This window comes from Sorex fumeus, unplaced genomic scaffold (genome assembly GCF_029834395.1).
Source record: "Sorex fumeus unplaced genomic scaffold, SorFum_2.1 ptg000003l, whole genome shotgun sequence".
Taxonomy (NCBI): domain Eukaryota; kingdom Metazoa; phylum Chordata; class Mammalia; order Eulipotyphla; family Soricidae; genus Sorex; species Sorex fumeus.
In genome coordinates this window covers 27,270,363-27,287,019 of record NW_026606060.1, presented here as the reverse complement: position 1 = coordinate 27,287,019, position 16,657 = coordinate 27,270,363, and the positions used below count along the sequence as shown (strand labels likewise).

At 36.1% G+C, this 16,657-nt stretch overlaps 1 protein-coding gene across 1 annotated transcript in view; it reads right to left on the bottom strand.

Moving 5' to 3' along the window:
• PTPRQ (protein tyrosine phosphatase receptor type Q) overlaps positions 1-16,657 on the bottom strand; it is a 229,001-nt gene that overhangs the window by 172,011 nt on the left and 40,333 nt on the right. The window contains exons 10-14 of the mRNA XM_056117635.1: positions 10,732-10,906; positions 9,240-9,401; positions 8,959-9,138; positions 8,030-8,137; positions 7,259-7,540 (exon numbers count right to left, since the gene is read on the bottom strand). Of these exons, the coding sequence (XP_055973610.1) occupies positions 7,259-7,540; positions 8,030-8,137; positions 8,959-9,138; positions 9,240-9,401; positions 10,732-10,906 (907 nt within the window). The remainder of the gene's footprint in view (positions 1-7,258; positions 7,541-8,029; positions 8,138-8,958; positions 9,139-9,239; positions 9,402-10,731; positions 10,907-16,657) is intronic.

Here is a 16,657-nt window from a genome sequence, read left to right as displayed (position 1 = left end):
GCATTATATCCTAAGTATGAGAAAATTAACTTATTTTTTCAAGTGCACATTTGCTTGTTTGAAAATGACAAACCAGAAATACAAAGAATTCTCAAACTTAAAAAACTATACCGCTTATACTGAAAATACACATTAACACACACAGCTACACCCACATGGGCTAGAGAGATAGCACAGCAGTAGGGCGTTTGCCTTGCACGCAGCCAACATGGCCGACCCGAGTTCGATTCCTCCGCCCCTCTCAGAGAGCCCGGCAAGCTACCGAGAGTATCTCGCCCGCACAGCAGAGCCTGGCAAGCTCCCCATGACGTATTGGATATGCCAAACACAGTAACAACAAAGTCTCCAATGGCGACGTTACTGGGCCTGCTCGAGCAAATCGATGATCAACGGGAGGGCCTACACCCACATATAAGATCAATCTGTGTTAAGCTTTACTGCATAATTATGAGCATTTTGCTTCTAAGTGTTGGTAAATGTGATTTTCTAATTAAGACAAAATAGTTACACAAATAATGTATTTCTATTTGTAAGTGGCAGTATTAACACATTGCTAAGTTAACACATCATTACAATTCTCACACACAACCTTCAAAAAAGAAGTTTTGGGTTTTTTTTTATTTGTTTTTGTTTTGTTTTATATTTTTATAAGAAGAGACAGTGATTTTGTTTTATTTAACCAGAATCTGAATCTGGAAACAGACAGCTGTTCTGGGCACATAAAGCTCAAATGACACCTTGAGAGACTACTTTAAAATTTTAGCTTTATCTTTTACAGAGGGCTGGAGCAATAGCACAGTGGGTAGAGCGTTTGCCTTACACACAGCCAACATGGCCAACCCGAGTTCAATTCCTCCGCCCCTCTCGGAGAGCCTGGCAAGCTACCAAGACTATCTCGCCCCCACGGCAAAGCCTGGCAAGCTACCCATGATATATTCGATATACCAAACACAGTAACAAGTCTCACAATGTTACTGGGTCTGCTCAAGCAAATCAATGAACAATGGAAGGACCGTGACTGTGACCGTGATCTTTTACAGGAGCAAAGGAAACTACTGGCTTGGTAGCATCAAACATGATCAAGGAGACTGTTTTTTCAACCCGGGGATAGATGGCCCACTCAAATATCTGCCGGATATCCTAGGAGAACTAAAGGATAAAATGCATAAATGGGAAGGAAGAGAAATAAATATCCCTGAACTGGAAACTAGGAGCTGACTCATAGATTAGGGAAGACTCAGGAAGAAAACAAGGTCTAAACAAAATACTGACTTTCTAAGAAGAGGGTTGAGAAACACAATAGCAAGTCACTAACTCAGACTCTAATATTCATCATAACACATTCATTTCATTTCATTTCATCATCCTGTTATTCGTCGATTGCCTCGAGCAGGCCCCAGTAACGTCTTTTTCATCCTAGCCCTGAGATTATATTCAAGGCTATTTAGGAGAATGAGACCCATCATTGTTACTGGTATTTGGCATATTTGGTACGCCACGGGGAGTTTGCCAGACTCTGCCCTGTGGGCAGGCTACATTCGATAGCCTGCAAGTTTATCCAAAGTAGGAATAAGACAATAAGATGTCATAAAAAAAAAAAAAGTTCTGTTAATATGTCGCGCGGCCGCGAATGCGGCCGCGCGGTTCCGGGATCTAGATTTTATAGTCTCTGAGTCTTGGCCGCTGATGGGATTACACGGCGCCAGGGGGCCAGGTGGTGGGTGTGACCCCCGCCTACTGGAATTTGGAGGATCTGGGTGGAAGATGCTCGACTCCAATTCGAGTAGGCTTGGAGGTCTCGGCCCCGGAACCCGCGTGGCTTTGTCCCTCTGCCAGTACCTTCATGTGTGCGGAGAGTGGTCTCAGCATGGTGGTGGCTTGTCCTGGATGTCTTCGGCTGCCGTAGCCCTGGTCGGGGCGGGGAGGAAAGCTCAACCCGCTCTCCTCCAAGGAACTCCTAACACATAACACATAACACTCCTAACACATAACTCCTAACTCATAACACATAGGCCTAGAGAATAGCCTAATTTAGACAAAAGATTCAGAAAATAGTGGTCTGGACATTGAGTTCTTATCTCTCTCTCTCTCTCTCTCTCTCTCTCTCTCTCTCTATCTCTCTCTTTATTAGTGAAACACCATGAGGTACAGTTGTAGACTTACAAAGGTTCGTGCTTGGGTTTCAGTTATACAATGATCAAGTACCCATCCCTCCACCAGTGCCCATTCTCCACCACCAATGATCCCAGTATCCCTCCCCCCGCACTTCACCCCCCCACACACCGCCCCACCTTTGTGGTAGGGCATTCCCTTTTGCTCTCTCTTTCCTTTAGGGTGTTGTGGTTTTCAATAGAGGTACTAAGTGGCCATCGTGTTCGGTTTATACTCTAAGCACACATCTTGCATCCCGAGCAAATCCTCCAAACACCTTTTGCTTGGTGTTCCCTTATCTACCTGAGCTGCCTTTTCCCCTAGCATGTGCTGCCGGCTTCCAAGCTGTGGAGCAGACCTGGTACTTATCTCAAATATTTTTGGGTGTTCGTCTACCATTATGTTACTTTATATTCCCCAGATGAGTGAAATCTTTCTATGTCTGTCCCTCTTTTTCTGACTCATTTCAATTTGCATGATACTTTCCATGTAGGACCACTTGTATGCAAATTTCATGACTTCATCTTTTCTAACAGCTGCATAGTATTCCACTGTGTAGGTGTACCAAAGTTTCTTTAACCAGTCATCTGTTCTCAGGCACTCAGGTTTTTTCCAGATTATAGCTATTGTCAACAGTGCAGGAATGAACATACAAGTGCAGATCTGTATGCCACGAAACAAGAGAACCTAGATAAATTGATAAATGCCACAAAGCAAGAGAACCTAGATAAATGGATAAATTCCTGGATTCCTATAATCTTCCAAGACTGAATCAAGAAGATCTAGAATACCTGAATAGTACTATTAATATCAAGGGAACTGAAACTGTAGTCAAAAGTCTTCCCAAAACCAAAAGTCCAGGTCCAGATGGAATTACTAATGAATTTTTCCAAACATTTAAAGAGGACCTATTGCCAGTTCTTATCAAGCTTTTCCAGGAAATTGAAGAAACAGAAACTCTCCCAAACAGTTTCTATGAAGCACATATCTCCCTAATTCCAAAAGGAAATAAAGACACTACAAGAAAAGAAAACTACAGTTCAATATCCCTGATAAACACAGATGCGAAGATTCTCAACAAAATACTAGCAAATAGATCAACAACTCATCAAAAAGATCATACACCAAGACCAAGTGGGATTCATCCTGGGGATGCAGGATGGATTAACATTTGGAAATCAATCAACATAATCCATCATATCAACAAAAGAAGATATAAAAAGCATATTATCATATCAATAGATGCAGAGAAAGCATTTGACAAGATCCAGCACCTGTTTATTATGAAAACCCTCGCCAAAATGGGTATAGAAGAGTCTTTCCTCAATATAGTCAAAGTCATCTACCACAAGCCTATGGCAAGCATTATTCTCAATGGGGAAAAACTAAGAGCCTTCCTTCTAAGATCAGGGATGAGACATCCTAAGGATGTCCACTTTCTCCACTTCTGTTCAATATAGTACTGGAAGTACTTTCAATAGAGATTAGGCAAGAAAAAGATATTAAGGGCATTCGGATAGGAAAAGAAGAAATCAAGCTCTCACTATTCGTAGATGATATGATACTATACTTATATCTCTTAATAGGCCTCATTTGTTTCCAGAAGAGCCTAATATCAGGATGACCCAACTACATCTACACAAATGGGTGGGCTAGTGTGCCTTAACATAAATCGTTTCTTCCTTCTCTTTTAATTTTCTAAATCAGGTGATCTGGATTAGTGGTCAGGAGTCTAACCTATAAGTATCAACATTATGTTTCATCTACTCTGTTTTTTATTCATTTACTAAACTATCCCTAGTAATCCATATACATAAAATAGTCTTTTTTCCTAAGGCAACTTTCAAAACTAAGCTTCTCACTTTTTAAAAAATATTATTTTTTTTTATTTTTTAATTGAATCACAGTGAGAGACACAGTTACAAAGTTGTGGGGCCTGAGTGATAGTAGAACTGGTAGGGAGTTTGCCTTGTATGCCACCAACCCAGGTTTGATCCCTGGCATCACATATGGTCCCCAGATCACCGTCAGGAGTAATTCCTGAGTGCAGAGCCAGGAGTAACTCCTGAGCATTGCTGGGAGTGACCCAAACAAACATACAAATAAAAACACAAAGTTGTTCATGACTGAGTTTCAGTCATATAATGTTGCAAACACGTCCCTTTACCAGTGTACCTTTCCCACCACCAATATGCCCAGTTGCCCTCCCCCCACACCCCACCCCACTCCCTCTATGACAAGTACTTTTCCTCCCTCCCTTTCCTCTTCTCCTTCCCCTTTATCTTTTTGGGCATTATGGTTTGCAATACAGATACTGAAAGGTTATCGTATATATTCCTTTACCTATTCTCAACACTCTGTTCTTGTCCAGAGTGATCATTTCCAATGATTATTGTCATACTGGCCCCTTTCCTATCCTAAGTGCCCTTTGCCACCCCCACCTCCAACACACACATAATTGTGGCAAGCTACCAATCATTCTCACTTATAATTAAATTTAAATTTCAATACTTACATTCACTTCAAACTTATTACTCCTGACTTTGAATAAAGATCATATAATAGGTAGTAAAATAGTAATTACATTTTTCCCAATTCTGTTTAAAACTTTATGTATGTAGGGCGATGGAGCAAAAGTACAGTGGGTAGGATGTTTGCCTTGTATGTTGCCATTCGGGTTCAATTTCTGGCACCCTATATGATCCCTTGAACCCTGCTCTGAGGACAGAATGAGGAGCAAGTTCTGTGTACCCACATGCATGACCCCAAATCAAAAGTAAATTAAATAAAACATCATGTATGTAATAACAATTCAAATATGTTTCTAAATAATTATTAAAATAAGGTGTTCTTGATGATATGACCACTTATATAGGGAAATAATAAGCACTTATATAACAGCTATGGGCTGGAGCGATAGCACAGCGGGTAGGGCGTTTGCCTTGCAAGCGGCCAACATGGCTGGGTTCGATTCCTCCGCTCCTCTCAGAGAGCCCTGCAAGCTACCAAGAGTATCTCGCCCTCAGGGAAAATCCTGACAAGCTACCCGTGGCATATTCGATATGCCAAACACAGTAACAATTGTCACAATGGAAACGTTACTGGGCTTGCCCGAGCAAATCGATGAACAACTGGAGGACAGTGACAGTGACAGTGATAATGGCTATAGTCATTAAACAACAGGTTCTTTCAAAATTGTTACTTTTCTTCCCCATGCTGTACATAAGTCAAAAACATTTTTGTGCCAAAAACAATAGCACTGTAGCACTGTCCTCCTGTTGTTCATGGATTTGCTCGAGTGGGCACCAGTAAGGTCTCACAACAAATTGTGAAACTTGTTGTTACTGTTTTTTGTATCGAATACATCCCAGGTAGCTTGCCAGGCTTTACCATGCGGGCAAGATACTCTCGCTAGCTTGCCAGGTTCACCGAGAAGGGCGGAGAAATCAAACCCAGGTCGGCTGCGTGCAAGGCAAATGCCCTACCCGCTGTACTATTGCTCCAGCCCGACAAAAACAATATATTCTAACAATGAATGGAAATATTTTATATATATACATATATATATCTTATAAATGACTAGTTTTATTAGTTTTATTGATTACTTCCAAAACAGCACATATAATGAAAGTAAAGGAAATTTACTGTCACTTGGATCTGGGATAGCAATTCTAGATTTTTCACCTAATATTCACTAATCAATACTAAATTTAGGACAGAAATTTCTTTTTTTCTGTACAGTGTTTTGTTTATAATAAGGCTTAGCATATTGTAAATATTTGTTGACTATTTGTGGAAAGAATAAACACAATGGACTTCAGCTTTTTATTAGGCAACACATATAATAGTGTCTTAATGCTTTTATTTGGAACTTAAAGGCAAATCTTTTTGTAAAGGTCAATAGCTGTCTACAACATCAATCATATCTATAAAATACATACATACATCTTTCAAATATTAATTTTATTACTTTTATTTCTGCAATTACATCTATTGTTACTATCTATAGGTACTCATGACTCATTTAATCTTATCAATTTGTTAATCTCAGGATGAAATTTTCACTCAGTGCAAACCTGCTTTTAGTTACTCAAGGCCAGGGATGGTACCTCATTCATAGCATCTGGGTATGAAATTACTGACATTTAGATTTCATGACCCATATGGCTCAACCAATAACTAGTAAATATTTTTAGTATTTGGAATAAAGCAACAATTTTACATTTAGTTCTAAGTTCTCAGCATGCATTACATCATTAACTAAGAGTGATACCTTTAATATATAGTTATAAGATAATAAACACAATAAGCAAAAATCATCAGACAAAATGTCTTGCTCGTCCTATTTGTTTTCAACACCACTGGAAAAGACAAGTAATTCCTTGCCTGTGTCACTTATTTTATTTATTCATTGTTTTGTGGCCACACCCAACAGTACTCAGGAATTATTTATGGCTCTGTGCTCAGGGATCACTCCTGAGGTGCTCAGGGACCATATGAGGTGCCAAAAATCAAACCCAGTGGAATGCTTGCCAGGCATGTCTTACAGGCTGTACAGGCTCCAGACTCTGTGTTACTTATTTTAGATGGTATAATCTCTCCTCGTTCACTCAACAACCTATATACCATCAATTCAGCCAACTTACTAAAATGTAAGACAATGCTAATCCTTCATTAGGATTCCCTAGGCATTCCATTCTGAACACACACATACAAACACAGATGCACACACACACATACACACACAAACACACACATTTTATATATGCACATATGCACACACATAAGTATTTATTCATAGGAATGTAAGATATTTATAAGTGTTTTTTATTATTATATAATTTGAAAGCTAGTGTATTGAAATCTTTACTTCTCAAACTCACTCACTTGATGCATTTGCTGATTTTTATTCAGAAGTTCCCTGTCATGCACATCAGTCTTTTAAAATTCATACAGCAATTCTGTCCCATAATTTTTCATAAAAATATTTTCATCAGACAAAGAATAATGACGGACCTTCAGTATTTTATCATATAAACAATAGGACAACTTTCAACCATTCTTAACTCCTCATTGTGTATTACTAACAAAACCAAACAAAACTTACCAGTCTCTGAAGTCCTCACAGAAAGTAAAGAAGATAAGTGATGTCCAGGACCAACCCTGGTATATGACCTTACAGAAATGTTATAGAGAGTGTAAGGTTTCAAGTCCCTTAAAATTATATCTGTGGTTGAGCTATTCCATGCAAATAGGGCATCTGTATTTTGATAGAGGACTTCATAAGCAATAATAACCCCATTGGGTTTCTCAGGTGGTGACCACTTCAAACTTATTTCATGTGCGGTAACATCAAGGATTTCAACATTTTTAGGTGGGGATTCTGGTTCTGAGAGAAGAAAACAAAGTTCTGATTAATTTTTTTTCATGTACATTGCTTCCAACCACATCAGCATGAGGAAGGTCAAATTATGGATGCAACACTATTTGATTTTTTCTATTTAAAATGTATGTAGGAGCTGGGAAGAGAGTACAATAAACAAACAGTCTATGCTGGAACATAGAAGGTTCTAGGCTTAATCCCAGATACTGCATGCCTCACTCTGACAGGAATTGGATGCTGGTGGTTCCTGAATACCCAACACTTGGGGTCCAGTTCAGGAATCTTCTACCATGGGGTTCAATTCTGGGACCTCCAATTCTGGGATCTCCCATAATTGGAATTTAGAGTTTGTACCCAGTACCAAATTGTCAGGTCTGAACAAGCAGACAAAATATTGCCAGGAGTCACTCCTGGGCCCAATCACAATTGGGAAAACGTAAAATTATTTTAAATTAAAAATCAAGAAAAGAAACAAGTAGAATCTGGCATTCTTACCATCCTCCGGAGTTATCACAAATATGTCATTTTCTTCAGACAAAGAACTTTCTCCAACATGAGTTGAGGCTGTTACTCTCATTTTATACCGTGTATATTTATTTAACCCTGAAACACAAGAGGCAGTTCATTTAAAGTACTTAAATTAGAAGTCTCAGATTAGAGACATTAACATAGGACTTGTGAAAAATTATTTGGGGACACTGCCTCTCCAAATCAACTTCCTTATTGTCCCAATTCCCTGAATTTCCTGGACTTGAAAGCCTTTCCAAATTGATTATGTTTTAGTTCTTTCCTAAAATAGGTGGTAACCTAAGACTAAAAAAAATAATGTTTAGCTCACTGCAAGTAAAGTTGTTTTTGACATCAACAGTTATGATATTGCATAACTTTGATGTTTCAGTTATGATGTTATGATATCAGTTATGATATCTCAGATGATTTTCACACTGATTCATTCAAACCTTTAATGCTGAGATAAAAATTTCATTGCAGGAAGTATATGTCTATGATACTTGTAAACTTGTTTTTTTATTGTCTGTAGGCATAAAAATTAACAAAAACATATTAAATTAAATTATTTCTGTATGAATTTTTGTTTTTTATTTGGTTTGGGGGCCATGCATCTTTTAAGTTCAGAGTCTACATCTGGCTGTGTGCTCAGGCATACTCCTGACAGTGTCTGGGGAATCATATGTAGTACCAGGATTCAAACTAGGTTTATGTCAGGCACAGTCTCATGCTAGCCTTAATCTCAGTACTATCTCTCTAGTCCCTGTGTATGTATTTTTTACATTTTAACAATACAACGCTAGTGATGCAACACATGTCCTGCAATGTTTGAGGCACAGAAAGATGCATGTTTTCCACCAGAATTGGAATGTTAAAAATAAAAAACAGCTCAAAAAAAAACCTCAGCTTTGTTCTACCTGTTATGAGAAAGCTGTTGTCAAGAGTAGTGATCTGGAAGGCTCGCTTTGTATCCAGTTCCATTGCATAAATTGTATAGTGAGTTATTTTTCCATTTGGAAACTCTGGAGGATCCCAATACAACATAATTGATGAAGAACTAATATTTTTATAGTGAATATTTTGAATGGAGCTTGGCACTAGAAAAAAGAATGAACAATTACTGTGAATAAAAATGGTGCTTCACAACACACAAGAGAAATATTTGCAGGTAATTATTTTCAGAGAGACACAATCTTACCTTGCTCACGTGTCCTAACACTGAGAACAGTTGGCGGTCCCTCTCCCATGATGGTGAAAGCAGATACACTAATCATGTGCTCAGTGAAAGGTACAAGTTTCCTGATAACGTAAGACAGCTGTTCCGCAGTAATGTCAGTGATATACTGATTCCTAGTAGTTTCTATTTAAAATAAATTTTAAAATAAAGTTGGGTTTAAAAAGTTATTTTTGTTAGCAGAATGAAATCTTAAATTTGACATCAGTAATTTTAATATATGAAAACACTTCTTTACACATTATGTGTATGGTTATGAATAAATATGCTTAACCCTCTAATATGGTTAGACTTTGTTTTTTTTCACAGTATAGATTTTCTCATTTTTAACACGCTAATACCAGACTATGAGATTATTGTCTTCAAAAACTTTCTAAAAGACACTAGTTAAGAAAACTAGAATAAAACAAATTATATCAAACTGAAATATTATCATATTACTGCTATGTTATATTTGAAAGTTATCAAGTTAATTTTTTATTTGGAGTCAAAATGTACCTTATCAATTCTAAACCCAACAATGCCTTAAAGCAAGCATACTTGGACACCTGACACTATCTGCAAGGATTGTATAAACTGAGTTTTTTTTCCCCTTTTAATTTAGAACTTGTCCTTTGAACCATGTTATTTAATAAGTGGGCCAAATGGGAAATCTTTGTTTATAAATAATGGGACTCTCCATTTCTGTGGTTGTTCTTGAATTCCTTATGTGTGTGCATACACATGCATGCTCAAACACACACACACACATATGATCAGTAAAAGGATAAAAACAGACCAAATATATTGTGAAATTTTGACTAATTTTACCATCAAAAATAATATAGTTCTTTTTATTTGGAATGAGACAAATCTCAGTGGCAACGAACAAATATTTATTGCATTAAACATTTTAGAAAATGAGCAAGATAATTTAGAAGTTGTTCTACTTCGGATATATATAACACTATCCTTTTAACAATGCTAAGATCCACTGACCCTGAAGCACAAGTGTATACACTAATGACATCACCACGTTGTTGGGGTCACCTACACCTGTTTATCACCCCGTGCACTAGAGTTGTAACTTTCTGACCTATTTACCTTACTGACATTTGAAAACCTATTAGTCAAAAGCTGCAGAGAGTGTGAGGCCTGTAAATGATTTGAAGATATGTTAATCCCTTCCCATCACACCTGCTTTGGCAACTGTAATAACTGATTGTCTATGCAGCTTGGCCAAAGGCTCTAGGGTGCTACTTTCTTGGGGAGGAAGGTCAAATGGGTTAGGAGGGGCCAGCTCCTCCCTGTGTGGCATTTCCATTTGCCACAGGAGGTTATCCGACAGTAAAAAAGAAAAAGAAAATCTGACTCCAGCCCATTAATAATTCGGCTGAACTCTAAGTTAAGGTTCATATCTCTGCTACCTAGGACCAGTGACTTAAACAGATCCTGCAGCACATAAAACTGTACCTACCAACATGCTGGTCTTCAGCTCTGTTCCTTGCAGGAAAGTGGGTATGTGGATGGCTGTTATAGATAACTGAAGCAAGTGAATACAGGTCAGAAGACATCTCTGCTGAGCCCTCAAGTAACTCTGCCATTGACTCCACTGTGTTCGCATTTTCTGGAGCCAGGGGGTCTTTTAGATACTGTAATTAAAATCAACTATTTACAAAGACAACCTGTGACAGTGACATGAATTCTATCATGCATTTTTTAAAAATTAGAAACTGGAATCATGCTTTATAAGAAAGTAAATGTTCATTTTGTTACACTCTAAGATTTATAGTGACTTAAATCATTCATCACTTTAACACATTACTATTATTATTTTTATTTATTTCTACAACCCAAAAGACTGGTTATAGTTTCTCTATGGTAAAACCAGACATTTATTTATGCATTATGCAAATGTTCAACTCATGTCATACATGCATTCATACTACGCTAGATGAATGTTTATTTTTATATGCAAGTATTCAGTGATGAGTTAAACATAACCAGTCCCCCAAAAGGTATTTTAAGAACTGCCTTTATAATTACAATGTTTCTTCTTCAGTATCTAATTGTCCTCATTGTATACCAAGCTGCTATAGGCCTGGGTACATGCCATCTTGATTCATGATGATAACAAGAATTTCTTTATTGTTAGATGAAGTTATAGCTGTAAATAAAACTAGATGACAAGGAGCTGGAGCGATAGCTCAGCGGGTAGGGTATTTGCCTTGCACGCAGCCAGGCCAGGTTCGATTCCCAGCATCCCATATGGTTCCCCAAGCACTGCCAGGAGTAATTCCTGGGTGCAGAGCCAGGAGTAACCTCTGTACATCGCTGGGTGTGACCCAAAAAGCAAGAAAAAAATGACAAGAGTTTTTAATAGGGTTCACCACAGATATATCAGTACTCTGTACCTAAGGTTTGTTTTACCTAAGTGTCACTGCTTCATGGAATAACATATTTCATGAGTATCACGGTCTCCAAAACATTGAAATGAAAGATCTAGAGAAAATCATGGGTAAATGCAGTAGAGGTTTATGATGAAATTAAAAGATGATTCTCTCCTGCTTTCTCTCTACACAGAATAATTGAAACAAAATGAGAAAAGAGTGTTCTAATAAAATAATATCAAATATTTTATGAGCATTACTCACTTTGGAAATAAAGCTAAACAACAAAGGCAAGTGTACTTTGCATTTTAATTAAAACATACACACACCAATCTGGCCTTAGAAGACTATCAGAGAAATTTGGATATGGTCTCAGTAATTAGATCTTACCGAGGACATTTGTAATTTTGTTCTAGTAATCTAATTTTTGAATAAATTAAATGTCCATCTTTTTAGAGATCTCTACTTAGTGAGGTAAGTAGGAACAAAGTGATGTGAATATTGGAATTTATTTTAAAGTAAGCCTGCATCAACAGCAAAAGCAGGAGACAACTTAGGTAGGAGCAATAAGGTACTAAAAATATTGAATACAGGCAATGAGTGTGTCATTATATTATCTGTTCTTACATCCATGTGAAATGTTTTATATTTTTACTTTATTCTCATTTAAAATATAGTTCGTATTATCTATTTTATGCTCATTTAAAATATATTTTGTACTATCTATTTTTATAGTCATTTGAAATATTCCAAAAAAAAATTTTGACATCAAACATATCAAGAACTTTAAGTAAATAACTTTGCAAATTTGCTTCAAAAATCACCTCTCGAATTCCCTTATTTAAAATTTTTTTCTATTTAATCTCGATTTTATGCTCTTAAACTCTTAGAATTTATCGATAACGTTGATGCTTACTTTTTATTTTTAATTTTGGTAGAGCTACTTTACATATCTTACATTTTTAGGTTGCTTTTACTCCTAAAAACAAAATCATGTTTTCTATTACATAGTAATATAAAGAACATTTGTTTTACATTAAAACAATTAAGAAGTGCTCAGGAAAAACATCAAGAAGGAAAGACATTTTCACACAGCTTACTTATCAGACAGGTTGTATAAGAATAGTATTTCTGAGAGTTAAAGAAATAGAAAAAAATTCAAGAAAAACTCCAGTGCTTCAAAAATCATGATAAAAATGAAATAAGTCATGTTTTACCTTTAGCCAAAATGTGTTATAATTAACATCAAGGACACGTGTAAATGTGTTATAAAAATGCTGTAATAAGGAAGTTCGAATAGGGAACACTATATGGGACCAGGCAGAGCCCTTCTGCCTTTCAATGGCTCACTTCTGGCCTGGCCTCCATAAGGAAATAGCTTAGGGCATGAATCACAAACATAATTTAGAGATGTTCTGGTATTCCAGTCAATAGATTATGCCTGAACCACACAGCTGTTTCTACTATCAATCAGCCACCCTTCGAGAATCTACTGTTGACAAATCACTATAGAAGGTATAAAAGGGGCATACAAAGAAATTCCTTTAAACTATGACTTTTATTAAACCTCTTAATATTTTATACCCATGGCATATAAACTACTAAGAGTTAAATCACAGGATCGCATCAATTAACTAAGTTAAACATCTTCACTGATAAATCATCATTTCAATGAAAACGTGGACCTGAATAACTTCAACAATCTGAATCTCTCCCAGGTTCTCAGTAAAAGACCATTCCTATTGAGGCATGATTTGTACATAACATTTTTGTTTGTACTAATAACTGAGAATGTTACTAATTATCACCAAGTGTATCATGGTATGAATTTTTATCACACTTGAGTCTCTTAAAAAATTAGTTAACAGAAATTGATCATTTTGGTAGTTAGTGTGGTATAGTGTGGAAAGCAGTTATACACCATGAATTAAAGTCATACGCCAGGAGCATTCATAAACCAATATAATATCAATATATTTTAAGACACTGTTAGGTTTTACAGAGTACAAACAAGATCTTTTTACAACAAGAAATGATGAGAATCACTATAATGAATAATGTGAATAATGTGAATATAACTGAATAATGGTGAGGGATCAGGCATGGAAATGAAAATAAAATAGTGAAAGGGCACTTATAGCTCCTAAAAGTTTTGTACACATTAAGTTACTAAGGATTCTTAGCTTCAGCACTACTGACTACTCTGTGACAATTTTGTCTTCTAGAGACTTGGTTTAGCAGCATCCCTGGGTCCTACCACTAGAAGCATCTCCCAATTGTGACAATGAAAAATGTCTCCAGAGACTGCCAAGAGTCTTTTAGATAGCAAAATCTTGTCCCTGGTCGAAAACAATTTAGTGAGGGAATGTCACAATTCATCAACATGAAAGGCCTCTTATATGCTACCCAGGAATCTTTGGAATTTATGTGAAAGAATTAGAAGTCTTTAGAGTTAAATTCCAAATCCACCTGAATAAACCAACTTGATTCTACATGAAATAATTATTTTTATTGTGAATGTAATTTTACTTATTGATATATTCTATTCCCATTAATTTAGATATTCAAAGTTCACTTGGTTAAACTAAAGAAAAGTTTGTATTAATTTATGAAATACTTCTATATTTACATTGGACTATTATTGCATTATTTGTACTGTTTCAAGTACTAGTAAAAAGACAAGTTTGTAATTAGCATGTTTGGAAACATCCTAATGGGAGCTATTCAATTTATTATTTGAGTAAACCATTCTTTGATTCTTGATTCTCTTTATTTCTAATGCTCAATGAAGTCAAGTAATCTCAAAATTCCCTACACAATTCTCTATTCTCTAATCCTGTCTCCACCTTATTCCATAGCAACTATATAAGAATTTGGCTATCTTTTTTTATATACACTAGTGACAAGTATCCATAAACTTAAGTAACATGTTGGCTCACAAGATGTGACTATAAATCTCAGAATATTTTTAACAAATTGAACGTTTTAAGGCAAAAATAATATTTAGGTTTTACTAGAACAATACAAGATGACTATTTACTAGAAGAATAATACAAGAACAATATAAGCCAATTTGTGAGACTCAATTCAAGGGAGTAGGTGGGAAAATGATTAGGGTTTTTCAGATTCCATTTCAGTGGAATGACTCTCCCCAAAGTGTTCATTGCATTCTTTCACTAATAAAATAGAAATTTTACACCAAAGGAAAAGAAAGGAACTGTTCCAGTTAGTTCCAGTCAAACCATATATGCAATATTTCATTCAGCTGAATAAGATGCTTTCTAACAAGTATAAAATAAACACAGGGAATAAAGAGAACTTGAAATCCAAGACTGGCTAGGCAGTGTGGAAGTTAAACTTTAGAGAAAAATAGTCACTGTCTTCAAATGATTAAAAGTTAAATCATTATGCACTATTGTTACTACTACAGAGTATAATTTAAAGCTACTATATATCTAAATATTATAGAGTACTATAACGGCAGTATTCATTATAGCCAAAGGGATAAATATTAGTTAACTACATTTATAGTCATCTGTTCAAGTTCACAAAAGTAGTAAGATAATAAATAGAATTGGAACATTTCCCTGCGCAAATTCCAGTCACAAAGCCACTATAATCCACTATAAAGGTACAGAGAACAGAAATAGGGTATATTGGTAAATATTTTAACTCAAAATAATCAAATGATAATTTTTATTTCCCTATTTTCTAGAACATGATTCCTAAAAACTTTTAATTACTACTAAATGCATGTCTGATATCCCAAAGATGAATATTTAAAACTTCTCTACTAGAAAGTGCTGTTAACAGAGACCAAATTTCTAATAATCTATTATGAAAATCATATGTAAATTTAGACATAGAAATTAAAAACCTTGAAATTAAACTTTCTCTTATATCTTTTCAAGTATTTGAGTGTTAAAACCAAACCTAACACTTATTTCAGCATGCTAACTTAAGGAATTATTAGGGGTAATCATAAAAATAAATATAAAGTCTGTGGTATCAGATCAAGTCTCACACAGAACGATTGTATATAATATTGTTTTTATTTTGTTTCATTTGGGGACCACCCCCTACAATTCTCAGCAGTTACTCTTGGCACTCAGAAATTACCCTGGTGCTTCTGAGGGAACAGTATGGGATACTGCCGATTAAACTTGGGTGTGCTATGTGCAAGGTAAGCACCCTAACCACTGTAGCATCACTCTGACCCCTGTATACAATATTCGTAAAGTTACACCAGAACATCATATACCCTTGACAATAATAAAGTTAAAATGACAAGAATTTATAATACAGGTAAAAATTAAAATATCCTAACTCCTACTCTTACATCAGAGAAGCAACACTCTTATTTACTTGTGTACTCATTTCTCATGACTTTTGCTTCTACAATTAGTAAATAGTATTCATAAACTGTTTTGTAAAGATACTTACTGAAAACTATAACTATTAATTTTCTCCTATGGAACTAAATTAGATTATTAAAATAAGTATCTTCATACTTTCCTATATATTATTCCTATATATTATTGTTTGTTTATATTAATAAAACAATATACTTTAGTCAGGGGCTGGAGTGATAGCACAGCGGGTAGGGCGTTTGCCTTACCAGCGGCCGACTAGGTCGACCCATGTTCAATTCCTCCATCCCTCTCGGAGAGCCAGGCAAGCTACCGAGAATATCTCGCCTGCATGGCAAAGTCTGGCAAGCTACCCATGATGTATTCAATATGCCAAACACAGTAAAAACAAATTCTCACAATGGAGACATTACTGGGCCCGCTCGAGAAAATTGATGAACAATGGAAGGACAGTGGCAGTGACTTAAGTCAGAAACTCTGGGCTTCCGAGAACAGACTATTGGTTAAAGAAACTTTGGTACATCTACACAATGGAATACTATGCAGTTGTTAGGAGAGATGAAGTCATAAAATTTGCTTATAAGTGGATCGATATGGAGAGTATCATGCTAAGTGAAATGAGTCAGAAAGAGAGGGACAGACA